The sequence below is a fragment of the Apteryx rowi genome, unplaced genomic scaffold, assembly GCF_003343035.1.
Source record: "Apteryx rowi isolate R43461 unplaced genomic scaffold, aptRow1 scaffold_57, whole genome shotgun sequence".
In the NCBI taxonomy this organism is placed as follows: Eukaryota; Metazoa; Chordata; class Aves; order Apterygiformes; family Apterygidae; genus Apteryx; species Apteryx rowi.
In genome coordinates, this window is record NW_020450838.1 from 2,084,186 (window position 1) to 2,109,137 (window position 24,952).

General features: G+C 42.6%; 1 protein-coding gene across 9 annotated transcripts in view; it reads left to right on the forward strand.

The window, feature by feature from the left end:
• Nucleotides 1-2,448: 2,448 nt before the first annotated feature.
• Nucleotides 2,449-24,952, forward strand: part of CLASP1 (cytoplasmic linker associated protein 1) — a 184,538-nt gene continuing 162,034 nt past the window's right edge. For all 9 annotated transcript variants that reach the window (XM_026082155.1, XM_026082156.1, XM_026082158.1 and 6 more), the window contains exon 1: nt 2,449-2,923. In XM_026082155.1, the coding sequence (XP_025937940.1) occupies nt 2,729-2,923 (195 nt within the window). In that variant the 5' untranslated portion in view covers nt 2,449-2,728. The remainder of the gene's footprint in view (nt 2,924-24,952) is intronic.

A 24,952-nucleotide genomic window follows, 5' to 3' on the forward strand; every position in this document is an offset into this window, starting at 1 on the left:
CTACTCTGTGTAATATTCTGCCTCACAAAACTGGAGTGCCTTCAGCAAGGAGCAGGACCAGCCCATGCTAGAGGGCAGGGGATGGGCCAGTATTATTTAAAGGTATTCATAGAGCTGTGCAGTGAGCTAGTTTGAGGAACTGATTTTTTCTGGCTAGGTCAGTTTAAACCTGTATCACTGTCCACAAGTCTGTGCTGCTCAAGGGTGGGAAGGCGCAAAGCACTGCTTTCAGAGGTGGTGCTTAACTGAAATGCGTGAAACTATAGCTTCAGTAGTAAAAGAGGGTCTGGCTGTCCTTTAGTTTGGAATCAGCATCTCCCTTTTTAAAGGAAAATGGCATTGTTCCGACTCTGAGCATTGATCCCTATTGCAGTATTGGAGGTGCTGTTCAATTTTGGAATCTGAAGTCAAGTCAATCTTGAAGCCTCAGTCTTACCTACAGCCTGACAGTCAGATAGTTTAGTGGTAGAAGACATGGCTTTCTGCGTTTCCCAGTTAATAGGTAGATAAATAGCTTTGCCAAAATGGTGAGTTTGGTATACTCTTGAGACAGTTCGGGTTGGAGTAGTGGTCACAAGTGGTAAGCTGTCACAGCACTAATTTAAAGCCCTAGGTACTGCGTGTGCAGTTGCAGGTGCTGCTCTGGAGGGTCAGGTTTTGCTGGTGAGAAGGGAGTTTAGTCCAGAGGCCCAAACAAGCCCTTCTTGCTGATGGTAGGATTTTCTACACACTTGACTGAGATGAGTCCCTGGATGTACAGAACCAGTTTTGATTGTTGTCACCCAGCAGAGTTGAACTGACTGCCTGAACGGAGGATCTGCTCTCCTGTGACTCCTCCTGCCTGATGAATGAGCGGCACATCAAGTCCCAGGCAGCTGGGAAGTGTCTGCTTGCAGTTGTGGGGTTAAGGAAAGCCCTGGGCCACAAGCCACTGTGCTCTCTCTCTCTCTCTCTAGCTCTAGGTGCTCTGCTTGGTGTGTGTGTGTGTGGGGTGGTTTTTTTTTGTTTTGTTTTGTTTTTTGTAGGATATGGCAGTTTGTAAGTCTGGCCAGGGAAGATGGAGGTGAGATAATGAACTGAAGTAGTCTACTGCAAGGTGTGCTTTCGTTTCCAGGCTAGGACTTTGTGTATCTCATCTGCTATCAGATCCATTGTATTCTTATTAAATAAGTCTTTTGTGCAAACCTTATTTGCTCAAACAGAAGGTATATAGATTTGCTGCCCCAGTGCTTCCAATTAGTGAACTTGTGCTTCTAGCTTCCTTCCAGTTGTTTATTGAACCGGGTGTTTGCTCCACAGCCTCTTTCCTTGCACTGAGCTTGACCTGCTTTCCTTGCACTGGTGGAGAAAGTAGGGCAGGCTTCTAACTTTGGATATTATTAGATGGGAAGTAAAAAGATATTCTGGATTTTTATCATCCCCTCCTAAAAGAGCTGACCTGTGAAGGAGTGCTTCAGGAAGCAGTTGGTGATGACAGGAGCCCTGATCTGCAGGAGGCTGGAGGACAGGCTGGGAGGTCTGGTCCCTGGCTGCTTGTAAGGATTCATTTGGCTGCAGATTGGGAGGTACAAAGAAAGGCTGCAGCTGCTGCGAAGCAGAGCTTGCAACTGGCAGTGCTGGCCCAAAAGTTCCCTAATGCAGTTCCTGTGTTATGGGGCAGAAGAGCCTCTAGGGTTGGGGAACGTAACCAGACCTCAGGCAAAGCCATGTGGTGGCGTGTGTGTGTGTTTGTTTAAACATAAGCAAAAAGCTTAATTTGCGGATGCTGCTGCCTCTGAGTGGCAACAAAGTTTGGCTCTGCCTTTCTTTTACATGGTCTTGGTTCTTGGGGGATCACAGGCACTGTTGGTGGAACTGCATTTTCAATATATGCTAGGAAGAAGCCAATGCTGTTCCCTCGGTCTGTGTAGTTGTGATATAATAGGGTTCAGCCTGAAAACAGCTTGAGCACTTTGTATTTGAAAACTGCTCATTTTATATTACCAGTGTTAGACCTGTATTTTACAGCTGTATCTTGTAGGCCAGRTGATGGCATTGATTGCTGAAAACTAACAGTCAAAACAGGATCCAGACCTCTTCCTCTGTTCACYTCTTGAAACATGCATTTTCCTGGTGACCTGCATAAGGATTTTGTCTCTACCTTTGTGGGTGGATGGTGACTCTAGTAGTTGAGAATATTGTTCATTAATCAGCTCTTATTTAAGTGCCAGATATACTGTGTCTGTCATGAAAACTACCTTTAAAGAGCTGATGGGTAACTGCTGCTGTAAAGAATAACCAAAGGTTTTTGTCCTGACCTACCTCGTATGATCCCTTAAAATAGAACAATGCTGCTCAATCCAGCTTATCACAGCTTTGCAGCTGTATGTGAATAACCTATTTTGTGGCATGCTTTTTTTCTCCATTCTTAATTTAACCTATRATACTGTTCTTTTTCATTTCTTTCAGAATGGACTGCTGAATTGGGAATTATTGCAGACCCAACAGTAYAGCACTGCTTGCTGCTTCATTTATTACTAGTTATTTAAATTGGACTTTTAATATCCTGCCAGCTGCTCTTCACACACACATGGTGCATTGTTGCCATTCTCRGAATTGCATCTTTGAAACCCAGACCCTCAGTAACCTTCATCGAACAAAGAGGCGACCTCCTGCATACGTTTGTAGAAGGATTTTTTGGACCTGCTGCCCTCTAGCTTTCTTGCTGGTGCTGTATTTCTAAGACACTATGGAGCCCAGTATGGAGTATTGCTTAGCGCAGGTGCTGCAGAAAGATGTTGGAAAGAGACTTCAAGTTGGCCAGGAATTGATAGATTACTTCTCAGATAAACAGAAGTCAGCTGATCTTGAACATGATCAGACTATGCTGGATAAAATGGTTGATGGACTGGCCACTTCTTGGGTAAATTCCAGCAACTATAAGGTAAGACTTTCCAGGTGGAATGTGATTAGTTAGATGTTTCATTGTCAAGTGTTGCTTGATCTAAATGAGTTATATGGTARACTTTCTAACATACTGTTCTGTAAAATGATAATCATGCTGAATCAACCATTTGTATCCCATTTCTTGGTAAATAGTTGATAGTTGATGTGATATTGAGGACTCATGGTGGTAAGACTTYAGCAAGTGAGAGTTTAGTAAATGGATTTTTATTTGGTATTCATGCTTTTTGATATACAGATTTTTTGGAAATCTTGTTTGCCTGTGGGATGCTTTGATCATCCCAGTAGTTGGCAAAGCTGATGAAATTTTGTTATCTTAAAAAAGAAAGAAAAGGGGAGAAGAGTTCTAAAGCTGCAAAAAGTATATGTGTATACACACACGCACATGCTCTGCCAGTATCTTTTCACATGGTCACTGATTCTTGCTAGATTTTTTTCTAAATTCTGGGGGCAGTTAAAGTACAATTCATTGTTTTATTACAGTTAGCTCAAGAMAGCTAATCAGCATGTGTCTTCTGTTGGATTTGATGATTTTGCATCAACAGAGATGAGTGAGACAAGAAACTCAACCACCTTGTTATCCCTATAGTGTTTTTTTCATTTCCCCACACTTCTTCGTGAAGAAGAGCTACTATTCCCATGTACTCTGGTTTCCTCATTGGAGAGKGTTTCTCAAGTGTGGTTTGGAAAAATGCCTGTCCTTGTCCTTTCCTGAGGCACACTAACAAGGCAAACAGGGCACCTAAGCTGCTGCTATAGGGAGAACTAGGGGATTTTGTTCCTTTCTCATGAGTCTGGAAAAATCTCTGAGGGTAAAACTTCCTACAGACCTAAGCCTGAAGCTAATTAACTGTGTGTTTTACTGTGGAGTACAGCTGTTAACTGGAGTTCTCTCCTGTGGAAGTGAAGGAGAGACTAGCATATAGGTTGCTTGTGATCTGGAGTTGAACATCCTCAGATTCATTTAAACTATATTTTTAATAGAAATTTTGATTGAAACAAGAATGCAGTATATTGGTTCGTGTGTTCTGTGCAGATGCACTTTTGCTCTTCATTTAGTCAACAAGCAACTGCAGTGGAAGCTGTTTGGCATACAGGAATGAAAAAAATGAGAGCCAGTACAAGCTTGATGGAGGACTATTCTGGCCCACAAAGAAATCTTACTTAGTTTGCTGTCAGTATCAAACACTATGTGTAATTTTCTGAGAGCATAGCATGTTCTTATTGCCCCTCTTCTTCCTAACTGGCTTTTTCTTAGGCTTCCGTGATTCTCAGTAGAAAGGTAACACAAGCACAATAAACTTGAAATTGTCATGAAATTTGCTGTTTGCATGGATTTTATGAACTGATACGGATTAGAGCTATGCAGTACTTTACAAATTAAACGTGATCCTTTTGAGGATAACTTGTTCTCCTTCCCAATCTGTCTGAAATATATACTCTYACAAAATCCAGTGTAGTATTCATTACCCGGTAACAAACTGGTGCCACTTCTGTGTTGGCGTGACTCCATTTCAGAGTTCATGCTGCTAACTGAACTGATTGTTCATTAATGTGCATATTCTATAGGTAGCATTTGCTGCGTTTGATAAGTTAACTTCTAATGTGCATAACAGAGGCCTTTCTCAGAGATGTGTATGGGAGGGTGTTTTGYTCAGTGAGGCAATAAAATAGAGGGTATGAAATGTTTAAGTGAGACAGGCTGACCACCTGGAGTTTGGTGATGGAGTGACCCTGCTTCAGTATCAGACCAAGACTTAGTGCATTGTCATATACCAGTCTCCATTTTGTTTTAGTGCCTGCATCTGTAATATTGTCACCTTTCTTCTTGACTGCTTGTGGGGGGTTGTGGAAACTCAGCTGTGCCTGGTGTTAGAGAGAACAGTGTAGCTGATGTGATCTGATCCAGTTCATGGATTAGTGTAACAACCCTAAGAGTGAAAGGCCAAACATCGCTGCCCTAGAGTAGCCATCTGGAGAGCTAAACTGCAGTTGTTTGGTCACGGTTGAAAAAGCTGTTATATTTGCAGTCTGTCTCTACTCATGTCGTTTCCTTGATCTGAAAAAAAAAAAAAAAAATCAATTCAAAACAAAGATTGAGACCATCTGCAAGATTTGAAATTTCTTAACATTTCAGTGATAAAGGGTGCTCTCTCAAACTTAGGCTGGATTTGGATAACAGACCTATTAGCTTGGGAGAGGGTTCAGCTGATTCATGGCATCTGCCTGTCTGTCTGGGACTGTTCTAACTAAACAAATGTGCTTATGTTATCCCTGGGGAAACATCAGCCAGCCAAAGAGAAGTGACTTCTGTGTGGCAGTACTGTTCGGAGTTTAGACTAAAGGAACCCCAACTGATGATGAAATTACTAAGCCTTTACAAGGAGGGCTCAAGCTGTCTMCCTCACTGGTGTACAAGTTTGAGCTGTGCAAGTTGTGACCGTGGTTGGTGGGTTTTTTATGTTTTGGGGTTTTTGTGCACTGGTTCTATTTTACCTGATGCCATTTTGTGAAATCTTTAACCTCAGCACTGGGAGGGAGATGATACCATCTTCTCTTTTGAGTGATGCAGCAAAAGGCAGTGATGGAGGGGAAGAGATGTTCCTCTTCCCTTGGTGCTATCAAAGTCTAAAAGCATCATGTATCAAACAGGAGAGGGGGACTCAAGATACTTCTAATAGCATTGAACTGTCAAATGGACACCTCAACACTCTTCTATCAAGCAGCGATGTGACCTGATCACTTGTCCCTGCTTCATAGCAGGTGGCTGCCTGAGGTACAGAAGATGCTCAGATCTTTTCAAGTAAAGGAAGCATGAGGGATGTTATATGAAGCAAGGCATTGAGGTCCTGTGCAAGACCCTTTGCTGCTTATCTATGCTTGTCAGGAGCACACTTGAATTGCACCCAGTAGGCACTGCCTGATCTATATTTTCCCAGTAATGCCAGTAGGTAGCCAGAGGACAGAAGAGAGGTGGAAAGATGGCTTCTCTTTGAGGACTTTTATTTTTCCCTGGAGCTCAGTTACCCGCAGCAGGGAGTCCATGTTTGCATGCCTGCTAGGAGTTGTGAGGTTTACTGGAGAGACTGGGATGGAGAACTGACTGCAAGACACTACTGATCAAAAGAGGAAATTTTCCCCTCTCTCTGCTTGATTTCTCCCGCTGGCTTGTTTGCTTGTGTGTGCTGTTTCAGAATGGTGGTTCTGCTGGACTCCATGTTCTCCCCTACTAATCAAAAAGATTTTTTCAGAGCTTAGAAACTCTCAACAGTAACAAAGGCCTGCACTGAACTGTCAGTCTTGATGTGCAGCAAACCTATGCAGTGATGTCCAGTGCTTTGGCAYGTCCTCTCAGCTTCACAATCGTGAAGCAAGGGGAAAGAGCTGAAATCATCAAAAATATCCTAGTGAACCATCTCACTTTGAGCTACTTCTGGCAGTTATTAGGTAGACAGGATCTCCTTACTCATCTGTAACTAATGTGGCTTTCTCTAGACCCAGGCTATGATGTGCCATTGAAGTTTCACATTACGGTGTATAAGTGTTTAGGTATATATCTRGGATCTTAAAGCGGTCTTTTATCAGCATGATATTCCTAGGGGCAGCCTGAGGTTGGGGAGCAGCAGGCAAGAGGTCACTGCCAACCACCAGGAAAGCACTGTACCATCTAGCAATGGGAGATGAGGGGTCTCGCACCTTTCCTTTCCCTGCAAGGTGTAGCCTGTGCTGTCAGTTTAGTTTTATATTTTTTTGGTATTGCTGTGGGTTTTTTGTTTTTTGTGTGGGTGGGGTTTTTTTGTATTTTGTTTTGTTTTTGACTGGCAACAACTGAGAGTGAACTCTGCTTGGAGAGATGGTCCGGGCAGGATAAAGGTCCATGTACTTGAGCAAAGGTCCTCATCAACCTCTCATATTGCAAAGCTTTAGGAGAGGCTAGTTCAGATTGAAACGGGGTGGGGATTACCAGTAAGGAACTGGATGAAACTTTGTTTCTGTTGTGCCTCTGCAGTTAGAAAGATTTTGGACCTACTCTGTTCTCACTGTGCACAGGATCTTCTTGCCAAGGAGAGTATCTCTACATGGCAGGATCCCTTTGCCCCAGTGCAGCTTGATCCATGTGTGTGAGGCTCTGTGCCCAGTGGCTTGCAGGATTCGGCTTTGACTATAAAGGGGGCAGCTACAAACTAACCTGCGTAACAGATTCTGGTGGCTGAGGACCTTGCGCTTGCAAAGGCCTCCTCGCTGTACAAGTAAAGCTGTGCTGGTAGACCCAGTCCCTCGGGGTGTGAGCTGTGCAGGGTTGTGTATCTGGGACCTGGTGTTGATTTGTGTTTATGTATGCAGGACTTCTGATTTGGTTATTTTAGCTCCTAATTGATTTTGTTACTTACAGGGGCATCACACTCCTTAAAACAAAATATATGGTGAAATATTACAGGGAAATTTTATTTCTCGTGACAAAAATGCTAATTATGTTAGGGAAAGCAGCCTTGCACTCTCATCTATGTCTGAATCTTAAGCATTACAAGAGCTTGCTTCACTGAGCTGAAGAGAAATAAAACTTACATACATAAATTAGTTTTCTTTCTTAAACTGTGCTTTGAATAATTTTTGGCTTCTCTAATTGAGGGGTAGAACAGATGGTGCAGGCTTAGTTTAAAGTGGTGTCCATTAGAGTGACTTAAGCTGATGAATGGTTGTTCACTATAAGCATACATTTGTTCTCTATGCCATATTTATTTTGGTTGAAATTCAGTGGAAGAAATTTTGATTTAAGAAGTAATTATCAGGCATGGTTATGGGTTGATATGATAACTTGGTAAGTGTGTTTTGAGTGTTTAGTGCACAGGGAAAAAGACTTTGGGGATGGGCGGGGGGGAAGGCAGGTGGTAAAGGGTTTTCAAACAGCTGCTGTTGTTGGCTGGTGAGTTTTAGGAAGCTGATGAGTACATGAAGATCAGCAATACATACATTTATTCAGCAGTTTCATCCCTGAAAACTTCTTTACTGTGAAGCTATGAAATTGCTAGTAAGAATGAAGATAAGTTAAAATTATTTTGATATCCAGGAGACATGAGAACCAGATCATGGAGGAAGAGTTGTCCTGGAGGTCTTGGCTGAGAGTGCATCTACTGCTTGCACATGCCTATATCTCAGAAAGTATCTTAGCAAAAATGGCCTCTGACTCCTCTTGTTGCCCAATTAGAAGGCGCAAAAGACTCACCGGACTTTAATTGCATTTGCAACTTCATGTGCAGTCCTTGCCTTTAGGTTCTGGTGCTGGCATGCTCCTAATCTGTGGGTTTTCCTGCCCTAAACTATGAAAGAGCAGAGACTTTTGGCTCCAGGATATCCAGTTTCCTGTAGGCATTGAAATGGTCAATTCCCAGCACACTCCCAGTCCAGCTGGTCAGTCAGTTTTTTCTCTGGCTCACTTCTCTGGGGTTCTGGTAGCTGGACCTGCCTTTCCCATGCTTACCCCTGGGTATGGTAGTTTGACCTGGTTATGGTGCAGCTCTTACCAGTTTGGTGTCAGCAGTATGGGGAGTGCTAGAGAGACAGATGCCGAATGGAGCTGTAGTGGCTGGGATAGATTGAGTTTAATATTAGCTTCAGTCTTTCATATTCAGGACAGGAGAAAAAAACCCAACTGCTGTAGCAAATCAGCATTTAGGCTTTTCCTGTGGGCTTTTCTTAATGCTTCTCAGGTAACAATGACTGGCCCTAGCAAGAAGGGTTTTCCTTTCCCGGCTGGGCTGGGAAGAACTGGAATGGAATAGTAACACTTCTTAGTTGTTTTGTATATGATGTGGATGTACTACTGATTGCATTTAAAAAAAAAAAAAAGTTTGTGAGCCTGAGTGTATCAGACAACAATATCTCAGCTGTTTACCAAGGTGTTATGAAATCAAATATAAATAGTGAGAGGCCACAAAATCTCGAGTGTGAAGAGTGGAGACCCAATGCTGAAATAAATAGGGTAAAAGTTTTTTTTCCATAGTGGCGCACATGACTTGACAGGTTGGGTCAGGCCAACGGTCTGTCTAGCTCAGTATCCCATCTCTGACAGTGGCCAATAGGAGATGATCAGAGAGGAGCAGAAGAATGGAATATAGAGTAAATGTCTCCCTTGCATATCCTTCCCTCTTGTAGAGGTTTGAGCCCATGAATCTGCCTTCTGCCTGAATTTATATCTTCTTCCTGTAGGATTTTAGTGCTGACACTAGTTTGGGCTCAGAACATTGTATATGGCTTGTGCAGATGGGCACAGACAAGTGGGCCCCACGGAAGCTGGGGGCTGGATAGCTGGTTTCTGTTGGTGCCTGCTGGTGTGGCTGCCTCTGCATTGGTGAGACCAGCTAGGCAGTTTGTTGGGACTGGGAGTCTGGTCAACACAAAACAGACTGAGCCAGCTTGGCTTATCAACATCTAGGTTACTAAATTGAGAGGTTAAAGCTATTCCTTTAATGCTGGTGTAGTGTTTCAGTTGCGGCACTTCAGTGCTTGTCAGTAGGGTTTTTTCAGAGGTGCGTTTTTCAGAGGTGCATTTTGGGACTAACATGGTTTGCTATCTCTTGGGAAACCTTGAGTGTACTAGCTGACTACAGGGTGTTTTATGTTCACGGCTGAAGCATCTGTGGAAAAGGCAGATTATTGGGGATTTATTTCCTTGGAGATAAGGGTGTACTAATGCTATTGTACAAGGCTTTATTGGACACTCCTCTGGAATGTGTTGTACAGTTCTGGTTGCCCATGTCCAAGAAAGAGGAATTCAAGCTGGAACAGGTGCAGGGAAGGGCTAGTGTGGTGTTCAGTGGGTTGGAGAGCCTGGCTGACCAAAGGAGACTAAAAGTTTGGCTTGTTTAGTTTGCAAAATGAAGGCTGAGAGGGAACACGACTGCCATCTATAAATACATCAGAGGGGTGAATATCAGGGAGGGGGAGCAACTCTAAGAGCTGAAGGGCAAGGTTGGCACAAGAACAAATGGGTAAAAACTGGTCATGAATAAATTTGGACTGGACGTTAAATGAAAGTTTCCTACTGCAAGAACGTTGAGGGACTGGAAAACTCTTAAATAGGAATAGATACAGGCAAGAAATCTATCTGGTTTTAGGAYAGATCCTGTGAAGTGGTTTATATACAAGATAGAATAGGATTATCTATGGTGACAGGGAAAGTCCATTTCAGGCGTTTTTTTCCTCTGGTAGAACAGATATAATACTTTACCTGAAACTACTCTGATGCTTTGAATAAACATGACTATTTATTTTAAAATACTGCTTTTTGGTCTTTAGAAATCCCAGAGTGACTTACAAAAATGGTTCATGCTATGCCTGAAAGTCACTTGCCTGTTACTGCAGTGCATTTATCTCTGGGATAGAATTAGCAGTCATTCATATGCCCGAGCGATCCAACTACCCTTGTGCTTAGTAGATAGCAGGATAAGGCGGGGGAGAATCTTCATCTTCTCTGGCACTGTGCCTCCTAGCTGAGGATCAGTACTTGGACTGGGGATTAGTTGCAGTGCCTGGGCTTGTGGGCGTCTTGATTTTTTGTGAACTTGATGTGTGGCTCTGCTAGGAGTAGAGACTCTAGGATGGCTCTGTGGGATTCTCTTGTTCTCTTGATGCTGAAAGAAATACTCATCTGCCCCTACAGTCCCCTCACCAACACCAGCTTCACCTGCCTGTTGGTTTCTCTCAGCTAAAAGCATGCCTGCTTTTCCATGCCTTCACTTTGTGGGATACTCTTGAAAGCCATTCTTGTCTCACTCTTTGAACTTCAGCATGGAAAATCACCTAGTGAGAGTCCCATAGGCAGTGGGATCTAGTTAGTTGCCTCTGACTTTGTCTAGTTTTAATTAGGTCATTTTGTTGTAAGCAGAAGAGTTTTATGAAGCCGCCTTTCCTTTGGCTTTTTTTGTGTAGATTTGCTGGTGTCTAATGTTGTGGTTTTCCTCATACTGAAGTGTTTTCTCTTAATGGAACCTCTTCTCTTCTACTTGGTTACTAATATTTGTAAGAGTGTATTTGGGATTGCTGTTTTCTCAATCGCATTTGATTGAAATTGGTCAAAAAATTCAGGTGCTACAGGGAGAGGAAGGAGTGTATGGATGATAGATGGATATTGCAATGATATAAACATCTTAAAAGTCAGCTTGAAARCTACCTGATATGCAGTAATAGAAATGCATGCATTTCTTTCACCCTGGCATATCTCTGGTTTTTATCTTCTAACATGTCTTTAGCATTAAGTGCAACTATGTTAGTTTTGGGTGGACCAGCCCACTAAACTAGGCTGTTTGGTGCAGGGATACTTTTTATCTTAAAGTGTGATTCTGGCTTGGTGACAGCCCCCCTTTAGCAGTCACAGTTTGAGACTGTGAGCTAAGGTTCCCTGCATGGTAGGAAATTCAGTTCAAAGGATCGCAGGAAAATTCAGTTTGCAAGGGGCCTCAGGAGGTCATCGAGTTGCATCTACTGTATCTGTGTTTTCAGCCAAAGCCTTGAAACTTACTTCTTATTTGGTTTTCTAACAAAGCTGATGGGAACATAAGTGGTCAGTGTCACAATGTCAGAGGTGCCAATGTGAATCAATTCCCATATAGATGCCCTTAGGATGCCTGTGACTACGGGATGGTACAGATTTGGTTCATCTTAAAGATACATGAGCTAACTCTAAGATGAGCCATCTAAGGTACTTGTGACAATCTAGCTGAGGCTCAGCACAGTCTGATTTGTCCCGTTGCTTGGTTTGCTCAGAGCTCCAGGTTTCTGATGGCTGGACTGCTAGGTGTGCGTGAGCTAGTTCATGTAAAGCTAATGCGTATACTTGTATGGCATGTGCTGTCTGCTCTGTGGCTATGTCTTTAAACATAGGGAAGATGTGGAATGCATTGGAGTCTTGTAGTCTCTTGTATTCTCTGAGTGAACATTACCTCCCACGAGCTGTTCATTACTTTCTTCCTAGATCAGATCTCTCTTTAACTAGACAAAACCTGCTATGTTCCTCATTTGGTATCGCTTTTGTGCCAAATATGAAACTTTAAAACAAAGCAACATTTGAGTATTCTAGTGTTAGAGCAAAGAGTCCCAGTTAGCAGACCATGGAAGGCAAGATAATTTTTTTTTTTTTTTTATAGCATGACTGGGAGTTCAGCCAGAGGAAAGAATGTGTAGGATTGGGCCCTGAATTAAATGAGAAAATTTCCATGCTTAGTAATACTTTTTCATCTTCAAAAGTAGCTCTTTTGAGAGAGTTTTGTGAAACTAATGGAAAATAAGGCAGTAGTGTCCCTTCCATTCCCTTCTTGTGGATAGCTCTACTCAGACTGGGAGGACATGCATACAAGTAGAGCAGGATCTCTTCTGGGAAATAGAAGTATTGTTGGGTTAACTGTGGCATTACTACCCTGTCAGGGTAAGAGCGTTAGTGCCTGTATGGTAAATGGTTGAGAACCTAATAATAGCGAATGGAAAACCTGAAGTTGCTTCCATTCAGTGTATTTTGAAATTCATGTTTGAGGAATGTCTGCGTTTGGTGTAAATGGCGTGTTAGAAATCAGCTGTTTTTACTAATTGTCTTAGTTCTTTGTGTCTGTTAGCATTTTTTTTTTTTCAGTTAAAAGATATATTTTTGCCTTGTCTTCTTGTGACTCCCCATTTGACAGCACCATAGTCATGTTAGGTCTAATTGGAGATCTTACTGCAAATGGAAGCATTACTGCTTATGCAGTAGCATGGAACAAATGTCTGCTTTTACCAGTTTAGAAGAACTTGGTGTCTGACAAAGTAGTGCTTAAATAAAGGGGATGTTGCTTGTTCAGTACTATTTAAAGCTGAAATTTATAGGCTTCTACTGTGCACCCACCACCAAATTTACCTAGTGGAGCCAATGTTAAGAATTTATATCTTTCCTTTAAGAATATGGACAATTCTGTAGCTTGCATATTGGAATAAGAAATGCACTTAAGTTTTGGAGGGGATCCTATGGACAGCATATTTGTTCTTATATCTGTTTAATTAGACTGCATTCCTGGGGCAGATTCTTGGGGTAGTCTCCTAGCATTTTTTAATTAAGACCCTGGAGAAGATAGTTGTGTAGCTTGCTTGTTTAGTTCTGCAAAATTTGTAAGAGCACTGTAGTGTACCCTGAGGAATGAAGGGCGCCACTGATGTGTTGCTCTTATGTGCATGCCTGAATTGCTTGGCCCCTAGAAGGAATTTCTCTTGGAATAATTTGAAGATCTATAGAAAGCTGAAACTGCCCACAGGTTTCAGGAGGTACTTGCTCTTGCAGATTGGAACATTTGGTTTTCTTTTCTGTCTGGCTAAAGCTTCTCTTCCAGGTTTATATAGGCAGCCTTCCTGGTATGTGCACTGCCCATCTCTTTTACTTTATCCATCCCTTTATGTCTCTAGAAAGTTGCTACCTGTAAAATGTTGCTGGACTGTGAATAAAATAATATCACATCTGCTTGTGAAAGCTTCTGCCAGCTCCAGCTTCCATCAAGAGCCAAGCTTCCTGATCACCCTTGAAGAGCTCTGCTTCTTTCTTGGTGTCCAGGTCCCATTCTCTTCCTGTAATGTAATCCATCTGTTTGTGCATTTTAGAATTGTCTTTATACTGTTGTCTTCTGGAATTTCCTTTCGTACTAAGTTAGCTTAATGGAAATTAATGAGGAGCCTTTCCCAAGCAGGAGGGGATGTGTGGAGAAAAGGGCAGCAGTGCTTGTTTGAGAGCTTCCACTGAAAGGTGGGAGGTGATGAGAACAGGCAGCACAGATGACTAGGAAAACAGGAGCTGACATTTCAGACCAAACGACATACCCTGAAGGTTGGAGGGATGAAAATGTCAATGTTTGAAATGTTAGAGAAGGATGGGGGTGTAGAAAGAAGGGGCATCCTAGCCAAGATACCAAGGTAAGAAAATTCTCTACAGTGTTATAAATGGGGCAGGTCTATATTTGGCAAAGCTAAAAGGGAAAGGATATGCAACAGCAGAAGCGTGTGCTACTGGTAACCAAATCAGGATTTTTAGCTGTTTGGGATAGATGGGAAAGGCTTTATCTTAGATGCTACATGAAATCTTGCAAAGTTAGAGACTTAATAAACTACCAGAAGTGTTCAAGTTCCTAGGCAGGGAGAAGTCCCACTTCTCCTGTGTGTCTGGCAAGTGACAGTGGCTAGACATGCAGCTGCCAGGTGTTAACGAGATTGCTGACTGATCTTGCTTATTACCTGTCTTAAAAGGCTCAAAAATGTGCCAGTTGTGCACAAAGCTGATCTCACTCACCACTTGTCCCACTCAGCATCTTACTCCTTCCCTCCCTGTTTCCACCACTGCATGTTTTGTTTGTTCGTTAGAAACCCCCCCCCCCCCATGTTTGCCTTGCCTTGAGTTTGTCAGCTCCTTTGGTAGGACCTGTCTTATGTTGGTGTTCACAGGCGGGGACAGTGTCCTCTCCTGTCCTGACAGGAATCTCCTTGTCCTTCCTCAAACAAGAGGTGGTGGAGAACAAGGGCACTGTGCCAGTGGCTAAGATTGTGTAGCCTGTTCCCAGTGTGTGATTTGAGTTTCTTTGTCATTATTGTTGCTTTTTAATGAATGTGAAAGAGGAGACAGCTGGGGTCCATAAGGAAAAGCTGGCTGAAAGGAGAAGAGTTGGGAACAGAGATCAGGCCTAAAACATGCATGAGTGTCTGTAAGAATGAGCAATGGAAAACAGTAGGAACAGTGGGAGTATGGAGCAATGTGAGGAAAGGGTCTAAGGAAACTGGAGGAGCTGGGCCTGGGAGATGAATAGGCAGAGCTAAACAGAATTGGAGGGGGAGAGAAGCTGGAATGTTTTCACAAGTTTTACCCTCTCATTTGGCTTTCCAAAAGATTGAAGGAAGATGTAATCAAGGAACAGGAACAAATTAAGGCATGTTCCAAGGCTTTGGCAAGAGGGGCAGTTGGCTGTGTGTTTATGTATATTACCAATGTCACAGCTGGGGGAGATGGAGAAGGAACAGGCTTTTTGGGTGTTCATTCTGCTGGATTGTATGGGCTCAGCATGCCTGAGGGTGGAGGCTGGTGTTCAGTGGTGCTTATTGGGGCAGCCCTTGCCTTGGGGTCTCTTCATGCCTTCATCAAAGTGTACAACACACAGCCACTCATCAATTTGTTTTTGCTGCCTGTGCTATGAACTGAAGTGGACAGGCATTACTTCTTTCCTGTACACTTGCCTTTTTTCTTATGTGAATGTGTGTAACTAGTTAAGGATTCAGTTCTGTGAACAGTGTTAGCAATATTTATAGAAATTACTTTTCTTTACAAGGAACATTTTTCTATTGCCTGGAAGCTTTTTGCTATTGCTTTGTTCATTGTGGTAAGCAGAAAACCTGAGGACTTTAGTGCATGCTTTTTGAGGCAGTAATACCTTTGAACAGTCAGCATACTAGCAGCCTAATGTGCCTGGGTGAAAAGTACATCAGTCAGATGTGTCATTTCTAATACTTCTCCAAAAGGTCCCCAGTGGTAAGAAAATGAAAATGTCTCGGGGGAAGTTTGTGCCTTTTTTAGGCTCCATTGCACTTCAGGCATCTTTCATTGCCTGCTTGGTGTAAATCCTTGATTAACTGAGGTAGAAGGAAGGGGTATAAATCTCCTTCTTCCAGACCTTCAACCTCTAGGACCAAAAATTTAAGACAGAATTGCAAAGGTTTGCCTGCAAAGGTTTCCTTGAGCATTCATTCAGTTAAAGGTGATAGGGGCACAATATTTATGTCCCCTGACAGCAGTATTTTGGTGATCATGGTGTCAGCCTCCCATACAGGCTACTGTGTAGGTGGCTCTGGTACTGACCTTCCTAAGACTGCACTATCCAGCAGGACTCTCAGAAGTGGCAACCTTGTTTCCACCATTGACAGTGAGTCTCTCAGAGGCAAGTGCTGTTTCTGTCTTATTAATTTTTATGTACTAACATCTCAAGTATTTTCCAAGATACTTAGGGTAGGTACTGGAATGGATGTGACTACGTAGTTTGTGCCAAGACAGACTTGCATAGTTTGGAGTCCCCTTCTTTTACAAGGCATTCTCTTTGTACTTTGGAGGGGGGGTGGGAGGGGTGGGAAAATCCTCTTCACCTGCTAGGTCGTTTTGTCCAGAACGTTCAAGTCCTCTAGACTTTCTCCTCCTGTCATTGGCATAGGACCATAGGAAGCCTTGCATGTAGTTGCCAGAACCATGCATCTACCGGTATGTGGTGCCATTTGGGAATTCTCAAATCTAGGGGAAGTGTATGAGTGTTTCATTATATCCCTGAATTAGTTTCTTCCTCCGCCAGGAAAGGGAGGTGTGCTGATGGTGTTGGACAGTGGGATGAGGAATGCAAGCACACATGTTCTGCCTCTGCTCTGGTTTCTTCCCTCCCTTCAGAAGAGGCAAAGCTGCCTGCTTGCACTGCAGACTGAAGCACAATTTATGGCCTGGTGAGCCTGGCGCTTACTCCAGATTCTTTAGACATTTGCCTTGGTCTACATAAACCTCTTGACAAATTTTCCAGACTTCTATTCATTGTGTGCTGTTCCACATTGTGTGGAACACTTAAATGCGTGTGGTAAATCCTAGCTGCTTTATCCTATTTGTCTGCAAATACTTCTGGTTACTGAAGTTTCATCCTGTGGGTTCAAGTAGTCCTACCTTCATCCAGTGTCAAGCTCCTTGGTAGCGGTAGCAAGTGATATTCCTTCCTCCAGGTGTATTAAAGTTTGACCTCACTGTATAAGAGGTTCTCTCTATCCTTACCTTCCCATTGTGCCTGGTTTTGGAGAGGGAAGAAAAAAAAATCAGCTTTAACCTTACAAATAAGTATATCTATTTTTACACATTACTGACACAAGAATGTTAGTAAATTACGAAGGTGTTAGAGCACTGAAGGATTTTCACAAGGCTTAGAGAGGTTTGAGTTAAATCTGATCTTACTAAGAGTCATCCTGTGGTCACAATTTTCCTGCAGGCAGTCTTGGATACACCAGACGCTGCTTCCAGATCTGTGATTATTGTACATTACTGTGAAAGCTCTTTCTGACACTGGTGCTAGAGTRCAGGTGCTAGTTATCAGAAAACTTCTTTTTGAGGGAGTAGTTTGCAATGAGTTGTCTGACCTTCAGACAGTCAACAGTCAGTCAGCAGTACCTTCAAGATTCAAGAACAGCATTCAGGTCTGTGGAAGTCTGCACATACGTTCCCCAACAAGAAATACAGACTGCTTATATCAAAGACTCCTATTATTGAACGGCCAGGTTCACTGCTGAAGTGGCAGATATTTCTGAGGAGAAAATCCTCTACATCTGTTGCTGTGTAGTCTCACCAGTCTCCTTCAATTTAAGGGCAGCAGGTTTGACTTCTCCACTGCAAGGAAACTGCTAATTTCTGTGGATCTTAATTCTCTGAAGGAGCCTTAAAGAGAACAAGTGTTACCCACTAATGAAGGATCCTTGCCTTACAAAGATTAAAATTTGATTGTTGTGGGAGGCCTGAGTCCCTTTGAGCTTCTTACCAATTGCTACCTGTTTCATCTTTTAAGGTCAAATTTATTTATTTATTTATTTATTCTCCCCATCGGCCAAGATCCGGAAAGAACTGTGAACCTAATGCAGTTTACTGCATTTTATGGAGTGGTYTTGAAACATCCTTGAAGTTCTTATGTGCTATCTGAATTTCACTTAACTCCGTTGTCTACCAGTGTTTTCTCTGTGGCATGTACCATGAAATGCTGCTCTCTTTAGTTTATTAAATGTACGAATGTTTCTTTTTGCTTTATCAGGACAAAATATTTAGAAATCTTCTAGTCTTTTCACAGATGATGAGGGAGGAATTAAAGATCAGTCAGTTAAGGCAAATGATCTCTAATCCTTCTGTGTCAAGGCATGCAATGCTAGTGGAGCAGTACCTGGCTACAGAGGAGTTTTGATGGTGTATGCAGCAATACAGCCCCTTTGCAAATGTGTTAGTTGAGTACTAGGTAATAACATTGTCTTTCTCACATGTTTACCCCTCACTGTGCTATCACTGAGGTATTCAGGGCTGATGGTAACTGACAGCTCTCTTACAGGCATCCCTGAAAGAGTCTTCTGGTGCCCACTTTTGGGAGGAATTACTGCTTGGGAAGTGTAGCAGTGCAATGTGATGTAGCTGATCAAATGCTTGAACAGAAGCTGGTTACTTCTCTAGGTGGTAGCTCTGTTACAAAATTTTAGGTGGTGAAAAGCTCTGCGAGGCTGACTTGCTCACTGCTTTGTCTGTGGAGAGAAGACATTTCTTATGACATGGTGCTGAAGTCATCTAGGTCATGGGTTGCGGGGATTCCCCAGGCACTCATTTCAGTAAACATAAAGAGAAGGGGAGTGGGATGAAGGGAAAGGATCATAAAGTTAACATAGAGAGGAACTTGGATGAGCTGTTGGAGTATATATTAAATATTGTGCGGGAGTACTTCAACATTCCAAATGTTTTGCATTTTCTGCTTTTAACCAGAATCCAAATTTATCACAATTGTTTTGCAGGACTGCATTTTATGATGATCCCAGGACTGTTGGTCCAACATCAGTACAGTTTGGTTGGACTAAGAACTGAGGGGTGACTGGGTGGGGTGGTCCTGCAATCTATTTTGTGCTTCCAGCCAAAGGAGCTCATTTGGGGCAGCTGAAGCTCTAAGACACTGAGCAAAGGCTGTGCTTTGAATGTATGAGGTGACATTTACTGCCAGTGGAGAGCTGTGTATGTGGCTGTGCCTCAGAGAACTAGTTACTGTGCAGACTAAGTAAACTTGGCAGTTAAAAAGGCCTGGATAAAGACACAGAGAATGTGAGCAGGAGTGCTTAAGCAAGGAGTTGGAGGAAGAAGGGAACAGCTGATCTGAGGAAAGATGGGAATAGGAGGAAGGATGAGAGTGGGGTAGATGCTTTCCCTACAGGGAGATGTCTAGTGGTGACTGACATGTGGCAAGCGACTGAGGAAGGGAGGGCAGGTTCTTGCATGCTTTTTTTTAATTGAGGTTGAGGTAAGTGCAGGCAAAGAGAAGAGGCTGAGGGCAGGGCTTTGAGGAGAGGGCATTCATCAAGGGGGGAGGTGAACCAAGCAAAACTTTTGGGAGGTCAAGGAGATAACTTGAGCCTGTTCATCTTCCTTCTGTTTCCTTCAAAGCCTTCAGCAGTTGTAGGTGAGTGGCATTTTCAAGTTGAGAGGAAGGAAATGAAATGTGTTACTGGTGGTTGCTTTCTGCGAATCAGAAAGGCACTTGTGATAAGTGAGAGCAGTAGTTTTGATAAATGAATATATGCCAGAAAACAGCCCTGGCAGCCAGACTTGGCTCAAAGGCTGTGACTAAAATAAAAATGCTCTAAAAGCTGCTTTTTTTAATCAGGAAAGGTGTGGTAGGGTTGGGACAATGGGAAATCTGGTACTTTAATGGCAGCAGGATCTGGCTGTTAATTAAGTGAGACAAAGCTCAGATTGACCCTCCTCCAATGTTGTGCTTATAGCATGTCCCTCAGGCAGGCTGTCCAGAGAGATGGGACAGTCTTGGATGAACAATCACAGCTAACTTGGACAAAGATCTGTGAGTCTAAGTTTTGAAGTAAAAACATACTGGTACTCTTAACACATTGGTTCTTTCACAGCCTATTAAATGTGAATTCACAGCAGAAATTTTGGCTTCCATGCCAATTACTGTGGCATTGTGTGAATGTGGCATCTTTGTGAAAGATGCTATGGTTTATATAAAGCTTTTACAGAACAGAATATGAAGAAAAATTCTGTGGCTGTTACTGTTTTGTTCTTTTGTGCTGCTGCAGGCATTGACATGGGAACAATCCGAGCCCTCTTGGGTTGTTTGCAGTCTGGCTGGAGTATACCAGTTCCCATCCTGTCATCTCTGGGCCCTTTCAAACTCGGGATATGTTTTAGGGAGCTATAAAAGATAACTTGAAGGAAAAGAGGCCATTGTCTGTAGACTTATATTTGCTATGCAGTGCTCCACATCCTTACTAGAAAGTATTTGGGCATCTGTAAATCTTAGAAGTCTTAGAAATCTTAAAAAAACCCTGCTGCATATAAATCAGGGAAGGGGAGAATAAAACCCCTTTTTGGCAAATAAGAAAAATGCTTATGTCTGTTCATGTTTTGCTATAGTATATGCAATGTCCGTATCTTTAATAAAAATTAAATCTGTGTTCAGAACTCTTAGTTCCCATCATCTTCTGTTATTTGATTTGGAGACCTTAAATCAGATTAAGCCCTGATGTTGTTCCAGAAGACATGCTTTATTCACACAAAAATAATTGGTTTCAGTGCAGGAGGAATTGGTTGGAATTCCATGAACTGTACTGTATAGGATGTCAGATTAAATGATGTAATGATCCCCTTCTGCCTCTAAAAATCTATTAATCTAAATCAGTGCAAGTAACAGCATAAAGAGATTGTGGTCCTTGATGGCTTTGTTCTTTGAAATAATGTTGTGTGATAGATGGATAACACTTTCTCAAATCTTTTTTTTTTTTTCCTTGTCCTCAGCGGCACCTGCCCTTGCTGCTTCCTTTGCCCTTACCAGATCAATGGTGTGAGAAGGCTGTTACTTCTGCTTCCAGACAATAACTGTTTTGACGTTCTGCGTTATGTTCTCCATTATTTTGGAGCAAATTTGGAATCTCATTTGACTTGAATCATTTTAGGTTTAAATGTCTTCGAGAAGAGTTAACTAACCAAAATTACAAACTGGATTGTGATTTAGAATTCAGGGCTTCAGTCATGAGAAGGTGTCCTTATGCTGAATGTTGTTTGCTTTGGTCTGTGCTGGGTGATCAGTTGGGGTGGTTGTGTCATGCTCTAGATCATATTTGAAAGGTTACTGTTTTTTAGCATGTACAAGCTCTAAAAGTAGGCTTTTGGAAGAGCTCATCAGCAGATACTTGGTTGCCTCAGGACCTACAGTAGGATCCAGATCCTTGCAAGACCTTCCTTTGAATTGTAGGTCGAGGCTTGGTAGGGATTGAACCCAGGTAAGGCTGAGAGTGGGTCTATCCATAAGATGTTTTTCTTGCTGACAGATTCAGTGTTTGTGGATATACTTCAGCTGCGTTACAGATATTGTTTTCATCTTTGTGCCTGTTTTGAATCTCTGCTGTTCAGTGTTCATTTTGGGAACAGTTGCATACCTGTGAGATGGATCTTATTTTTTTCTTTTATCTTGCATCAAAAGGTGATAAGGAAACTTGAAAAGAAGCATACTCTCTTCATTTGACTTGCACAGCTAATTTTCTCCTTAATGCAGTGAACTCCTACCTTCTGCTGAAAGCAAGTGTGTGCACATGCACATGAGTCTGCAAGGGTAGCAGGGTGGGGGATTCAAATTTTCTGTTTGAGAGGGACTGTACACTTTTTTGATGCTATTTTGTTAGTGATGAATAATTATAAATGATCTGTTTGCCTATGAATACTTGAGCCTCATACATTAATTTTTACAGTTTTCTAGCCCTGATAGGTGATGGAATGTGCCTCATTTAACTCTCACTAGAGACCACATCTATCTAGAACACTTGGGCTGGAGCATTTAATGGGCTCCTTCAATGCAAATAATGCTGTTGGACATCTCTGATGTCTAAGGCCTTCACTAAACTGTTCTGCATAGAAAACTTCTGGGTAATTCTGCTTTGTAGGAGGAACCTCAGCTTGTCCCCCAGACTTGCAAGATTTGATTTAGAAATACTAAGTACACTTTTTTTCTGTACATATCCTGCAAATGATTAGTTTGGAGATTCACTGACTGACATAGTTAATGATACACACATCCTGAAACAGTCTTTGATGCTAGATCAAAGGAGAGCAAATCATCTTGAAAGGATGAGATTAATACAAATTTTATAATTCTGTAGCACTTTTCATCCAAAAGGATCTTGAAGTACTTTTCAAACCAGCAAAATAGTGAAATTCATTTCTGATGCATGCTGCTTTTCACCTGCTTTAACAATAAACTTAAGTGTGTTGCCTTCTGTAAAGGGAACTGGATTGCTTAAAAGATATTAATGCTGTGTACTTTAGCCTCCCTGCATGAGGCAGAGGTTGTATTTAGTTCTTAGTTCACAGATAAAGTAGTAAGATAATCCTACAGGAAAATTTTTGGAAGTGGGCTAGGGAACTTTTTGGCCCCTGAACTAGTCACTGGGTAGCCAGCAAAGTGCTCAGCAGATCTGAAAGCTCAGCTCACAGCACATCAGGCTGAGCTTCCAAAATGACTTTCCCTAATGACAGCACTCTGACCTCATGGCTGTGCTGAGGGCAGGCCCCACTGCATGGCATGTGTTGCGTAGCGCTGTGGAGCGGAGTCCTCCCTTCAGCTGTGCTTGTGCTGATGGACATGTCTGTTCATGTGGCAGGCAGGTRTGAAGCCCTCTGGAGCTAATTTCTGCCTCAAGTCCCTCTGCTTTCCAAGCAGGAGGTTGTTCTGGTTCTTTGCAGCCAAAGCAGTACTTCACGCTCTTGTATTGTTTTACAAACCTCATTAGCAGAAAGTCTCTTCCTTGAAAGAGAGAGAGAAGAAAAGCAGGAGGTAAGAATATGGCTCTTGCCTGTTTCCTTAGACTTTATAAGAAGTTTTTCTCTCCCTACTCTTTTTCTGGAGCTACAGAAACCAGGCCTTGTGGGACCTGAATGGGAAGTGGTGCTGGGTGCTTGCACTGTGGTTTTCAGCCTCCCATCAGCACTATGAATGGAAAGGCAATTTCCCCAAAGAAGTAATGGCACTCGCAAAAACAGCAGTGGGCAGGTAATTTTTCTCTGTCTCTCCTGCTTCACATGGAGAAGTTTTCTTCCTTGGTCTTCTCCCCCTTTTGTTTTGCTAGCAGTTGCATTCAGTTGCTTGGCTTGAGACATGTTGCTGTGCCTGCAGTCTTCCTGCCCACCCGGCTCTGGCAGACTGGGTGCCAGAGACATTCATTTACCGAGTTGTTTTGGAGCTTCCTTGGCCTGCATTGCTGTGACTGAGGAAAGAGCTTCATCTGCAGTGTTGTTATGATCACTTAGATGGAGAAGCACAGAACCACTGTTAGGAAAATGCATATCCTGGACTAGGAGAGCGCTCTCCTGCCATCTGTGTGTGACTGAAGTAGGCCGATACGCAAGGCGACTCTGTAGAGGAGAGGAAAACCCCAGTTGCTTTTCACACTCTTCCCTTTCTGCCTTATGCTTCTATGAAGCTGGCAAAGCATTCCTAAAAGACTGGAGGCTTCCCCACAACTTTCCTATGGAAAGAAGGATTCTTAATGGTGTGGAAAAGAGTCCAGGTGGGTTGCTTGCCAGCCCCCTCCTTTTAGGTATAAGATGATGAAATGCTGTGGGCTGAGTTGCGTGTGCATCTGAAGATGATTACACTTACTAGTTAGAGAACATCTGTTGGGATTGCTGAATGGTGAGGAACTGAATGGAAAATTAATTTCTCCTGGTGCAAAGGTCTGCTGGGAAAGCAGATGCCCTTGCAGGGATTAGCTCCAGGGGAAAAGGTGTTTTCTCTTGCTTGTATATGTGGGTGTTCTGGCTAATGCCATATACAGATGCTTTTCATTCCAGGTTAATGATATTTTGTTCTCCCAGGTCCCAAGGAGGATTTTTAAGGAAGGGAGAAGTGTATTGGCAGGATTCAGCAACTGTCTGGTTGGTTTGCCCAGTTCTTAAAACTACTAGAGTGAATTCACACAAGAGCCACAGAAGAGTGTAGTTCCTGCTGAGCTGGCTGCCTTAACAACAGTTAATTGCACTTGTGCCTCCAGTATCTTGGGTGCTTTGAAAATGACCAGAGGACAGAGCTTTCCCACCTGAAGAACTTAAATCTAAGTATGTTCTGGGTTTGAGAAGCAACAACTAGAACTGCTCACAGTCTGACCTATAAAGAAGCTGTATGTGAGTTTTATTTAATGTGAATAAGAGGAGAGCAATGCTGAAGAGCAGTTAATACCAAAGAACCTGCTGTTGACTCTTAGCTTCCAGCAAACCCTCCTCTCCAATATTGGTGAAGACTTTTTACTGTGCTTCAATTGCCCAGGCTGTAAAACGGGTCATAGCAACAAAATCCAGGTTTGCAAAATGCAGGTCTGAAACGGAGCTGAGCTTTTCTGCCTAAACAGGGTCAGAATAGCAGTCCAGCATGTTTGCAGCGTGGTTTCTGAACTAAAGTTTGGGATACCTTGCAGGCAACAGAAGGGATTTTTATTGTTTCTGTCCTGCTTGTGATGTTTTGCAGGCAAATGGGAGATATTTCCTGCCTGTAGGAAGCTTTTGCTAGGTTAGAGAAATAAGTGGAGACAGCAGAGTTTCAGTAGCAGGGCAGAGTGGCCCACGTGGAAATTTGCCTTTGTCGTCTTCATCTGTGTGCAGGGAAAGTGCTGGAGGAAAATCCATTGAAGCATTTAGAGACTGTATCTGAATTTTTAGGGAACCTTAACCACTAGCTAGACACCCTCCACCTCCCCCCCCGGTGACTGAGGTTTTGAGATGAATAGGCATTGCAGTAATGTGATACGAGTACAACATGTTAATGTGCATGATTAACCTGTGGTAAATAATGTGTTTCAGTGGTCTCTGCCTTTGTGGTATTCATGCTATCCACAGAAGAAACAAACCAAAAAAAATCCCCTGAGATGCTTTGTTTTATTTTTCAAATCAATTTTCCTTTTCCTGATGACTTGGCCTGTTTATGCTCGCTTGTATATGGCCAGTGAGTCTGTTTCCAAGGCCTTGGCACAGGTTGCAGACGTCTGTGCCAGGCACACCTTGAGTCAGCAGATACGCAAAGGCTTCGCTTAGCGCAGGAACTACCTTGTTAAAGACATAGGTTCACTTGGCAGCTCTGCCACAGATTTATAGTATACAGGGTCCAAAGATGGAATATTAATGTTTTTTCCTCCTTGTGATTCTCTTCTCTGTTCTTTTGGTAGAATACTATGTTTCCTCAGTTGAAGATACTTGTTAGTG